A 12,737-nucleotide genomic window follows, 5' to 3' on the forward strand; every position below is an offset into this window, starting at 1 on the left:
TTAGGTATTCGCTAAGCTAAATGTTCGATCGGATAATATATACGCATGAAAATATATTTGTTCAAACATTCTCCAATTCTCAGCAATATTATTATCAAAGACCAGCGGTTCAGGTGTGCAAAATCCTTCTATCATTACAACAAAGTACATTTAAACATAAGTGTAGACCAAGTACTTGTAAGTATGCACAAATGCACAACAGTCTCTTTGAAAATGCTTCACCTGGACACTGCAAACATTCCAGAAACTTCAGAAACTTTGAATAGTTTTAGCTAATGCAAAAGTAGTACATTGTGAAAAAAAAGCAACCATTTTAGCCCTTTTGTATATCTTAAACATTTCGGTAGTTATTTCAAACACACTGCATTTATTTCAATTTCGGACATTTTATCTATCTTGGTAATTATTTCGAACATTTTGAATGCTTTTCCTCTTATTTGGCGACTGAAAAATCATTTAAATGAATTTAAGTAGCATTGAATAACATCTGAACTGTTTGCAGATAAGATAAGCTGCTTCTGAGACCATGTACTTCTGACACCATGTCACTTGTCTCATGCATTCAAAAGAGATGATGAAGCAGTGTATGGGTTCAAAATATTTATTGTACATAAACTGTAGTTGAAGCATGTATATTCAAGTTAGTTGATTCACACATTACTTCAAACACACTTGCATGTGCATCTCCATTTATGGCTGCATTCACTCTGGCTAACTGTACAAAATGGCACTGTTCTCACACATGCTCAGTACTTATAATACACATGCTATCTAACTACAGTGGCTCAATGGGAACATTGCACATAATGATCTACAGATGTGATTTTTTATACAACTGTTTTGGTAAGCATATAACTTGGAGGTAAAGGCCTTAGCGGTATTTATAGGGTCAGCCTGGGTAGTGATTCAGTGGAAGTTAAGGTCAGTAAGTAGCTGCAGGAGGTTTGCTTTTGAAATATCCTTTAAAAATGGTATATTTGTTTGCAGGAATGCCTTCAGTATTACAAGTGAAAATCACTGATTTGTACTCTGATTTAACAAAAGAGGGTGATATCTCTGGAATCATATAAGAGGGGGGCAGTATTGTTAGGGACAAGATCCAGGGTACTGTATCTCCTAATTGATTTGTTTACCAGCTAACTGTTCAGGGTATTTTTCTGTACATAGTCAATGAAGCAGTGGGCATGCTTTCCACTTGTAGTGTAGGTGAGCCGGTTTATTGCAGAGTAATTGAAATCACCTGGAATAAATGTATTTGGGTTTATAGAGGTATTGCTTATGGGGTTAAGATATAGCTATCATGATCAGTGAAGTACACAAGGGAGATAAGTAATTACCTATGAAATGGTAGGTGATTTTCTGTATGGGGACATGGATTTTCAGAATTCTAATATTGTGATCACAAGCAGCCAGCATTTATGTGAAGGAGTCTCCAACAAAGATCAACTCTCCCCTGCATTTTCCCAGTGGGGTGAATACATGTTAGTTGCTAAATCCAGGAACAAAGGGGCTGCTTTCATCACATTGAAGTCCTGTCTCTGTTACTGTACATGTACATGTATGTTCAAGTTGAGGAGAGCCGCAAACTTGGGCATATTTCCATGAAGTCTCCTGCATTGAGTAAGGCCACCTGAATATGTTCTGAATTGCAGTTTGCTAGGTAGGAATGTTAAGTAAACAGACTCTGCCTAAAAAAGCTACTGTGAGGGCACTAAATATTTTTCCAGAATACAGAAGCCCTGATAAGAGGGATGTAGACCATCTCTGCAAAGCGGGGGGCAAGGGGGGGGGGGGGGCGGCTGTCAGCCATCTTGTTCCAAACAGACACATACAAGATCCCCCAAGGCTGCCATGCCTTCTAAATAGTGTGAAACATGACCTGTCAGGGCATCTGGAATTACTGTTTAACTGTAGCCTCCAAACAGGCTTTGTGCCTCTTGAATGGAGAACAGCAAAAGTAATCACTCTGCACAAATGTGGGCCATCTACAGACCCATAAATCTATATGTAAAGCCATGGAAAGAATTATCATGGGAATGATGAATAGAAATGTAGTAAACCTCCAGACACTGAACCCAACCCAGTTTAGTTTTGTCAAGGGCAGATCATGCCTACTCGACCTGGTGGACTTCTTTAAGAAGGTAACCAAAGCAATGGATGAAGGAAAAATGGTTCACACTGCCTACCTTGACCTGCCCAAGACATTTAACACAATGTCCCACTCGGGCATGGTTGACAAACTCAAGAGGTTAGATACAAACTTGTATGTCACCCGATGGATAACCAACTGGCTCACAGACAGGACCCAGGGATTTAGAATTGGGGAGTCTACATCTACAAAGAGGCCAGTCACCAGTGTAGTCCCTCAGGGATCAGTCCTTGAACCGCACTTTTTTGGCAGTTACTTCTCTGAAGTCAAGGCCAATGTTAGTGGTCTCTGGCTGACTAAATTTGCAGATGATTGCAAGTTAGGAGTTGTCATTGAATCCCACACTGACACAAAAGTTCTCCAGGATGGGCTGACACAGACAAACAACTGGTATCAGAGCCATGGACTAAAACTAAATGGCAAGAAATGCATAATAGTATCCTTTGGGACGTCATCAATTCCTGGTAACTATCATATTGACAACACACCCCTTAGAGTTGACTCAGTAGTAGGGACTTAGGGACATACATAGATAGTAATCTACACTTTGACCATCACGTGTCTACAGTGGTGAGGAAATCACTCTATATTGCGCAACTCATAAACAAAGGTTTGGCATCTAAGTCCAAGGAAGTCATTGTTCCATTGTATTCGCCATTCATCAGATCTATCGAGTACAATGTCCCCTTTGGTATGTACCTAACTAGGCATATACAACAACTGGAACACCCACAGAGTTTCCTCACTAAAAGAATAGAGGGTGTAAGTAAAATATTCTGTGCAGACTGCCTCAAGGCCCTATGCCTGTATCCTGTCTCCTACCGGCTTTTGACGAGAGATCTATGCCTGGCATACAGGGCATTGTCAGACCTCACTCTGATGAACCTTCTGCATATCTGCAAAACAAACAGCCCCAGAATTACCCATTCTAAAGACTTAAACCTTGCCTGTGATATAAATAGGACCTGCTGGACAGATAATTATGTATCCCAGAGACTACCCCATCTATGGAACAGGCTACCCATCCATGTGAAGCAGAGTTCCTCCCTAACCCAATTGAAGTGCAACTTGGACAGTTGGATGGGCAAGAGGAAATTTATCCCTGGTTTGGCAGCTATGTCTCTAATGGATACAGGCAACCTGTAATGTAAATGGTTCATCTCCCAGGCCCCTGCTTACACTTATCAAGGGTGTCAGAACTTGTCAGAGATTTGGGATGCATGGCTAGGCTTAAAAAGGCCCTTGTGGTCGTTAGCCTAATAAACACCTATGGACTTATTGAAGCCAGTTGCTTTGTTCTTGAATTTCAACATGTTTCTGGGCGACGACAAGTGCCACTCAAAACTAGTGTCTTTCCTGCTTCTGCCATGTGTGTCACAGTATTAATCATAACCTTCTGGATTTCTACTTGGGTGGAGCACCTGACATTACTCACCACCATGTGGGTCACCACCAAATAATCTATAAATACTTGTGCATTTCACTCTGCAGTGTAGAATGGAATCGTAAAATGATGGTTTCAGTAAGGTATTTTCCATTTAAGCTACCAAGTAGAAACCTCTTATGACAGCTTTGAGTAGACTTCTGATTATAGTTGTGTTGTAGCAAATAAGTGTGCTGCATTTAGAAGTAGCGTGATTTAGTTAGCACACCTACAATACCGCACGTCTGTAACCTTAAGTGTATTTATTATATTTATTGTTGAGCCATTTGGACTTCCGCGGTGGTGCAGCGGTAGCGTTGTTGCCTCACAGCAAGAGGTTCTCCTGTTCGATTCTCGGCTTGGGTTGGGAGTGCCTTCTGTGTGGAGACTGCATGTCCTCCCTGCGGTCGAGTAGGCGTTCGAAAGACATGCATTGAACGGGCGTGCCTTCGTTGAAGGTTGGACGTTGGGCTGGCAACTCGACACCATAAAATCCAACTGCCAATCTTTAGCGGACCGGAGTTTTGCTGGGGCGACCCCTAACCGGGAAAAGCTGAAAGAGAAACAATTGTTGAGCCATTTGGCCTGTTTACTCATGCAGGATGTCAAGCAGCAGTCATACGGCTGCATCTTGCACGCCTTTAGCCAGGTTTGGTTCGGGCTTGGGTCTTGTTTATTGCTTGCTGCAGTCTTCCCTTTTCTAAGCAGCTCTTCTAATTTTTTTAGTTTTTATGGTACTTATTTTACTTGATCTTTTCTCCCCATTGTTTGCAAACGAAATTCCATTATTGATTTCATCCTGTAAAAATAAAGCACAGTCTTGCATCAGTATTTCCATTAACAGCAGCATCAGACATCGTACTCCCATTAGTAATAGCAAATGGAGGGCTTTCCAGCTCTATTAATGTAGCTGGAGGAAATGGTGATATCTGGAATTCGCTGACTATATTTGTACACTGTTATTTGACACCTATGAAATAATATACAAGCAAATTATTCAGTTATGTCAGCCCTGCAGAACCTTTTTTTCTTCTCCCTAGGTAAAAGTCCGGGCTGTTTGCATCAGCATTTGTTAAATGCAGACTGCTTTGAAAGCAGCTTCTGTTCATTAAGGTCACTGTATCCTTTTTAGTAGTGTTTGCCTGTAACAGTACAAAATTCAATATCATTCTGTCTGATTTTCTGTTATATCCAGCTATGCATTCAGAAATGTTTCGGGACAAGTTCATTCATTGCATTTTTTTTTTGTCTGAATGCCCATCCAGATTAAATATACAGCCACAACTTCATCCCTGAACTAGGTTATAAAATATGTACACAAACCGAGGTGTGAAATCACAATGCTGCATTAAAACTATATCTGAAAACATTTCTGCCTTTTTTTTTGCACTCTGATATATAGAATCCATTAACTATATAACAACTTGATAAAGCAGTAATTGTATAGTAATAATATGCAATTGCTGGTGGCTGAAATGTATTTGCTTTACTCTGCATATTTTTAGTCCAGAATCATTCAGTTATTATTTGAATTTATTATTTTTGCAAACATAGATGATTTCCACCACTTAGTTTCAGTTTCTGTTACAGATGAGGTGCAAGTGTAAATGTTCATACACTTATTTTTTTTTTCACGTGATATCCACATTTCCTTCCCACTAGTTTAGCCAGCTATTCTATCTAAGGTGTACCATAATCCAGTCTCCAGGCCATAACGCTTATCTAGGGACTGTTCAGAGCAGTCAAGGCTGGCGCAGCAGTTAATGTTGCTGCCTTGCATGTCTTGGTTCTTCTGTTTATTTTATCTATACACCTGTCTGTCTATTTACTTAGTACCTATCTTTCCTTTTTTTGACCAGATTTGCCCCACTAGGTAAGTAGCCTCTTTTCAGGGGAGACTCAAAATTGTATCTGTACTACTAGGGGAAATTTGGCCAGGGCATCGGGGAATTTTCCATACACTTTTCAATAGGTGCAGGGATCTTTTGTATCCACCTGAACTACCACCAACTCAGGGAGAGGGGGCCTTGTTTTTCTTCTCATCCAGAAGGTCAAAAGATTTAGGAATGCAGCATGCACTGATTTAAGTTAATGTACATCCATATAAATGTTAACTGTTATTTGATGTTATTTTTTTCCATAAACTTGCAGTGTTATCCTGCCCCGTTGGCTGCCATCTTAGTAAGATCCCACTGTCATGACTGGCTAAGGTTGTGCCGTGGAACCTGGAATCTTGTACTTAAACTGTATTTATGTAATAGATCTGCTTCAAAGTTTCAAGTATGCTTTTAAGAGACCTCTCTCTTTACGTGCTAGCTCTGTTTAGGTAGCATTAACCATTAGATCAAGATGGTGTAACAAAAAAAAAAAAAGATGGTGTAAAATCATTATTATTTTATAACCTAGGATGATACACTATTATACCGCAGCAGGCTAGCCATCCGTTGGTGTACAGCTTGGCTCTAGATGATTGTCATTGTTGAAGTGACATCCTGATCCCATGTGAAAAATTGGGAAAAGGGATTGTGAAGGGATGGATGGATAGATGCTACACAATTATAACTTAAAATTTACTGAAACACTGTTATAACTTAAAATCGTACAAAAATTGCCCCCTTTGAATGACACCAGAAACTCAGCCAATTGTTGAAATCAATGTCCAATGTCCTCACTGGAAGGCTAACATGCAGATATGTCCATAGACTTAAATGGATGTGACCAAGTGCATGCTCAGTGGTGAGGCCATTAAATCTGTGGCTGTAGTTGCTTGCTAGTCCTCCAGTGACATCACCAACAATTAAATTATGATTTAAACTTCCATAAGCTTTCAGCAGCAAAATTGAATTTTACAGAGGATTTATTTAACGTATCATCTGATTAAATTTAGCGAGATGTGAACAGGAATGTTTCATGGTCCTGAGTGTACCACATATTGTTGTGTGAATGCTAAGTGCTATATTGCGACTGTATACTTTATATTATTGGAGTATAAGAAGACTGTGAGGGGGGGGAAAGTGCTGGACTCCTTGTGGCTTGGAGTCCATTTTTTCCTAACATAGGATTCCTCCCAGCAGCTTAAATTAGAGCACACAAGTTCCTACATTTTAAACTAGACCCTTATACAAAGCCATGTCCTTTAAGTGCCTGGTTTTTGTCTCATTTGGACAAAGGGAGAGTCATGAGGTCAGCATGATCTACAAGACAGCAAGGGCATTTGTTTGAAAATATGCTGGGACAGTGAGTATGTGCACAAAAGGAGATGGGTGCCTTGGCCAGTAAATAATGGTCTCTGAAACAAGAAAGTCAATGCCACTGGCCAGTGTCTGGCTCACTTGTAGGAGGAATCCAACATGTCTGAAACAGCTGAACATGTAATGCAGGTCTTCATTGCACATGAGGTGGTACCTGCTGAGGAGCAGATGGACTGATTCAAGAGAGAAGCAGGCAAGTCAGTCACAGCAGCTGCAGCAATTGTTTTCTTCCCTGGACCTGAAGCAGCCACGAAGTACAAGGAAGTGAGGTACTGTCAGTAACTACATCCTAACTGAAGTTTATGTGAACTGTTTATGTAAATAAGGGCAGTTGTGTGCCCTTTCTCTTTGGAGTGCCCATGATTCCGGTATAGAGTGACAGTGGTTTTAATTGATCACCACTGCTTTCACTGGCGATTGTCATAACTGTATAAATGATGGTTAGTTTTGTGGTGCATGGTCATAATGTGTATGAATGATAATTCTGGGGCATGTAGTTATTGTGATGCCTTAAGACCTAGTATAGGGAATGAACTAGTTATTTGTGATGCCTTAAGATGTAGTGTAGGGAATGAACTAGTTATTGCAATACCTTAAGACCTAGTATAGGGAAACAACACGTTACTGTGATGCCTTAAGACCTAGTATAGAGAATTAACTAGTTATTGTGATGCCTTAAGAGCTAGGTATAGGGAATGAACTAGTTATTGTGATGCCTTAAGACCTAGTATAGGGAATGAACTAGTTATTGTGATGCCTTAAGACCTAGTGTAGGGAATGAACTAGTTATTTGTGATGCCTTAAGATCTAGTATAGAGAATTAACTAGTTATTGTGATGCCTTAAGAGCTAGGTATAGGGAATGAACTAGTTATTACAAGACTAGTGTAGGGAATGAACTAGTTATTGCGATACCTTAAGACCTAGTATAGGGAATGAACGAGTTACTGTGATGCCTTAAGACCTAGTATAGGGAATGAACGAGTTACTGTGATGCCTTAAGACCTAGTATAGAGAATTAACTAGTTATTGTGATGCCTTAAGAGCTAGGTATAGGGAATGAACTAGTTATTGTGATGCCTTAAGACTAGTGTAGGGAATGAACGAGTTACTGTGATGCCTTAAGACCTAGTATAGAGAATTAACTAGTTATTGTGATGCCTTAAGAGCTAGGTATAGGGAATGAACTAGTTATTGTGATGCCTTAAGACTAGTGTAGGGAATGAACGAGTTACTGTGATGCCTTAAGACCTAGTATAGAGAATTAACTAGTTATTGTGATGCCTTAAGATCTAGTGTAGGGAATGAACTAGTTATTGCGATACCTTAAGACCTAGTATAGGGAATGAACGAGTTACTGTGATGCCTTAAGACCTAGTATAGAGAATTAACTAGTTATTGTGATGCCTTAAGAGCTAGGTATAGGGAATGAACTATTGTGCACCTTTACAAATGTGTTGGCAGTTATTTTTGTATATTGGTCTGATGATGTGCTGGGTTCCTAAGGTTTCTAACGTAATTGAAGAATGCTTTTTATGGCTGCCCTTGATAGAGGTGGTGATTTTAAGTTCATAAATTATCTTTAATAGATTTGCCTAAATTTTTTGTTTAACCTCTTAAATTCAGTTTTGAAGCATAAAGGTTTCAGTTTATTCCTCCGAGATGAGTTTTTTTCCCCTGTTCTCATATAACTTGTTTATGCTAGGGACCCACCATAAGGGTTGTTCTTAAACTTTGCATTGTATTTGTGCCAGACTGGGACTGCTGTTTTGATGCAGGAATGGAATTGTGAATATTTTCAAATGCAGTTCTCTGCTGGGTTGCCTTCTGTGCAGAGTTTGCATGTCCTCCCTGTGGTCATGTAGGTTTCATCTGGTTGCTCTGGTTTTCTCCTACATTCCGAACACATGCAGTAGGTGGACTGGATACTCTAAATTGTCCATAGGTGAGAGTGTTTGTGTGAGTGAATGCTACAAATGAACTACCATGGCAGGGCTAGCCAACCGCCGGTGTAAATTTTGGCTCGAGATGATTGTCAATGCTGAAGTGACACCCCAACCCATGTACTAAATGGGGAAAAAGAGGTTGAGGATGGATGGATGGTGTTGACTAGTGAATCCTCAAGGGGTAGGGGGCTTTGTGCTACTGCACAGTAGTCAAATCTGACCAGTGATGTGGTCACTGCAGGTGTATAACATAATGGGACTGTTTGTGAGAACCAGCTTCCATAAATTTGAGCCCTGGTAGGAAACTGCACTGTCTGATCTATAGAGTTTTCCTTGATTAAATCCAGGTGGCATTATGCATATTTATTTGTACTGCTGTAAATCTTGTCATTTCTGAATGCATATTCTTGAAATCCCCCCAAAAATACTGTTTGTTTCAATGGTTAGAGACTCTAGTTTGTTTAGGTTTGCTCATGGGTTTTAGGTGCTTCAGTGGGGAGTTCTGTTACTTTCTGAATGGAGGTTGCTTTTGTCCACCAGTGTGCTTTAATTCTAGTTGTATATATTTACCTTGTTATATGCACTGCAGACTAAATGATAAATCAGCAGACCCAGAGCTTGGACATGTGCACTTGTTACAGCAGATATATTTACCATGTTCATCTGCTGTAGATGGGCACACAAGACTGTAAGTACGTTCCTGGTAAGTCTACTTTACTTTCTGCAATGGAGTAGCCATACTATTCCTGTTGAAATGGTGAGGGGGTACTTCACAATCCTGAATTTTTTGAATTTTTCTAAAATAAAGGATTACTGGTGTCAGTAGCAAGAAACCACTTAAAAAGCCTGAATGTGAAAATGTGTACTAAATCAGCAATGCTAAGTGTTCTGTGTGTGTGTGTTGGGGGGAGGTGACTGAAAAGTCCCCAGTAGTTCAGACGGTAACATCAGTATGGATCACTTTACTGTATGCCAGTGAGATCTTCTCTCTTAATAGCAGGGATTTGTTTTGTTGTTGTTATAATTCCACACTCCTCGACATTATTGAGCACTTGTTCAAAAACTGGAACATTGGTATATGCAAGACAACTCTTAATGATTCCAAACTTTAAATAACTTTCATTGTACTCTACCAAACATCTGCAGAACAACCTGCTATAGCACATCCAGAGATACCGAACAAGCCCGTAAGTCAGCAGTTGTGCTTACACCTGCAGGGAACTGTTAATTACAATTACACTAGTGCCGTTGGACTTTCTTGTGCCCGTACTAGTACAAGCTGTGCTGGTTAACGTAAACTGTTCACACAGTTTCTGCTTGTGTAGTGTAATTGTTTCCTTTCCCTTTCTGAGTTACTGCTGCAGGTACCTTGTATTTGAAGATTCCTGGAGTGCTTGGCCCTGCTTGAGTGCCACGTTCCTGGGACCTTGTGTTGTGTTTCAGTAAAACTGGGATTGTCAGTTCCATGGTGGTACTTCCCTTTCTCTTTGTCAGATATTAATTTGTTAAAGCTAATGTCATTGACTTCCAAGCTTTAAAGGCATCTTAAAATTATTTTTGATTCTCTGATTTTAACATCTTTTTTTATTTATTTATTTTGCAATACAGGAAGTACAAGAAAAGAAATCACTGAACACTGGGAGTGGCTTGAACAAAATCTATTGCAAACGCTTTCCATTTTTGAAACTGAAAAAGACATTACTACCTTTGTAAAAGGAAAAATACAGGTACTACACTTTACAGGTGAATCCCCTTTATGGGTAAGGGGGTGCATAAAAAAATTGAATGATGGTGTTATTCAAAATCATGTTTCAGTAATGAGAATTTTCATGGAAAATGTTAAGACATTTCTCCTTGAAGGCGAAAGCCGAGGCACTAGAGAGACTATCCAATAAAAGAGTGTTGGATCCTGCTTTTTGTCGTTATTTTTAAAATGTTAAGACATGTTGTCAAGACTGTAGAGAATGTAGTGGATCTGATATTACAAATGGCATGGATTTGCCATGTGACTACATAACAAATGTGGGCGAGTTTCAATAAAGCCTACACTAAGTGTACACTGTTCTGAGGAACAGACAACACAGACATAACACACACCTTCTTCCTCCTAATTTTTAGTTTTCCTACTGAGATTCTTGCAGCTTTAAATACTGACAGGGATTCATAATGGTTACCACAAAGTATAGACAACATGTACACTTAATGTAATCTTTCTGAGTGACTAGAAAGCACAAGAAAATGTGATAAGAATTTTATTGAATACATATTGTGTACGCTTAGTATAGGCTTTATCGAATATGGCCTTATATTTATTCATGGATATGTGCTTTCGTTATGTATGTATGTATTATAAACTCACAATGCTGTTCGGTTGCAATAAAGGCTGTCCTCCACCTGTTAAATTCCAAAAAATGAGCGAACCCGTGTGAATGTTGAAAAAGTTTAATAACTCATAAAACCATAGTAACAACCAAAAAACAGATTAAGCGCGCTTTCATCTCCTGTCCCAAGACTTCATCAAAATCATCTGTTAATTTAAAAAATGTCATATTTAAATAATCTTTCTCTATTTTCCATTGGTTAATTTTGGCGCTCAAAAAAATACCATATTTGAAAATACCATATTTAAATATTTGTTATTTAGTAAAAACCATGTTGAAATATTGAAATGGTTTTTACTGTACCACATTCCCACTAAAGTGTTATAAACAGGGAATTTTTAAATAAATATTTAAATATGGTATTTTCAAATATGGTATTTTTTTAAAAATGTTTTTTAAAAATGTGTTTTTCAATAGGATACTAACCAACGCTATAATATAACATAAGTAAAAAATGGATTTAATTGTTTTGTGTGCCAAAATTAACCAATGGAAAAGAGAGAAAGGTTATTTAAATATGATGTGATGTTTTTTAAATTAACAGATGATTCTGATGAAGTCTCGGGATATGAGATGAAAGCGCGCTTAATCTGTTTTTTGGTTGTTACTATGGTTTTATGAGTTATTAAACTTTTTCAACATTCACATGGGTTCGCTCGTTTTTTGGAATTTATCAGGTGGAGGACAGCCTTTATTGTAACCGAACAGCATTGTGAGTTTATGTTACTGGTCGTTTCTGCAGTTGCTGCATATTCTGGGTTATTATGTATGTATGTATTACTTGAGAACTAATGAGATACACTGAAGAAAATTATTAAACATCTTTTTAAATTTCAGATGCAGTTTCAACACTGTTACTTGGAAGTGTAGAAAAAAAGGAGCACAGTATTCAAAGTAGTGAATTAGCTTAATAGCAGGTAAAAGAAAGGAATATTTAAGTTAGAGTGGAGAATTAATTTAACAACAAATAGTTGTTTTGATGATGGGATGGGATTAAAGACAGCTTGCATTAGGACATAGCATTAGGATGGATGCTTGACAGAGGTTTTTTTAGTGATATTAGTGAAAAACTAAGGAAATGGTTGTGTTGTATTTTACACTATGCGTGTGTGTGTGTGTGTGTGTGTGTATATATATATATATATATATATATATATAATGTGTGTGTGTGTAGCAAATATTTTAAATTCTTCATTATTGTTTACTTTTTCTCTACTATGATATAGGTTTTGATGGACCTCATACATTTACTAAACTCATATTTAAAAATGTTAAATATCTTAAAATGCATAATTAGGGCAAGTTCAGGCCAAAGTGTGTGCAGCACTACTGCTTGTAACACCAAAGGCACACTTAGCATACTGATTTAGTACACCTTTTCACATTCAGACTTTTTAAGTGGTTTCTTGCTACTGACACCAGTAATCCTTTATTTTAGAAAAATTAAAAAAATTCAGGATTGTGACGTTAGCTAGCTCGTCAGTAACTGTATAGCCATGGAATTGTGAGCCCCTGCTGTGAGAGATAGTCTGGTACCTGATGTATATATCGCTCGTTCGCTACTGCTGTGGGAAATATAAATAGTTAC

The 12,737-nt window shown here is 38.5% G+C and overlaps 1 protein-coding gene across 2 annotated transcripts in view; it reads left to right on the forward strand.

Moving 5' to 3' along the window:
* Window positions 1-12,737, forward strand: part of TBC1D9 (TBC1 domain family member 9) — a 790,231-nt gene that overhangs the window by 237,224 nt on the left and 540,270 nt on the right. For both annotated transcript variants that reach the window (XM_044062283.1, XM_044062284.1), the window contains exon 3: window positions 10,377-10,495. In XM_044062283.1, coding sequence (XP_043918218.1) covers window positions 10,377-10,495 — 119 coding nt within the window. The remainder of the gene's footprint in view (window positions 1-10,376; window positions 10,496-12,737) is intronic.

This window comes from Protopterus annectens, chromosome 2.part1 (assembly GCF_019279795.1).
Source record: "Protopterus annectens isolate FY-2018-M chromosome 2.part1, PAN1.0, whole genome shotgun sequence".
NCBI lineage: Eukaryota > Metazoa > Chordata > Ceratodontiformes > Protopteridae > Protopterus > Protopterus annectens.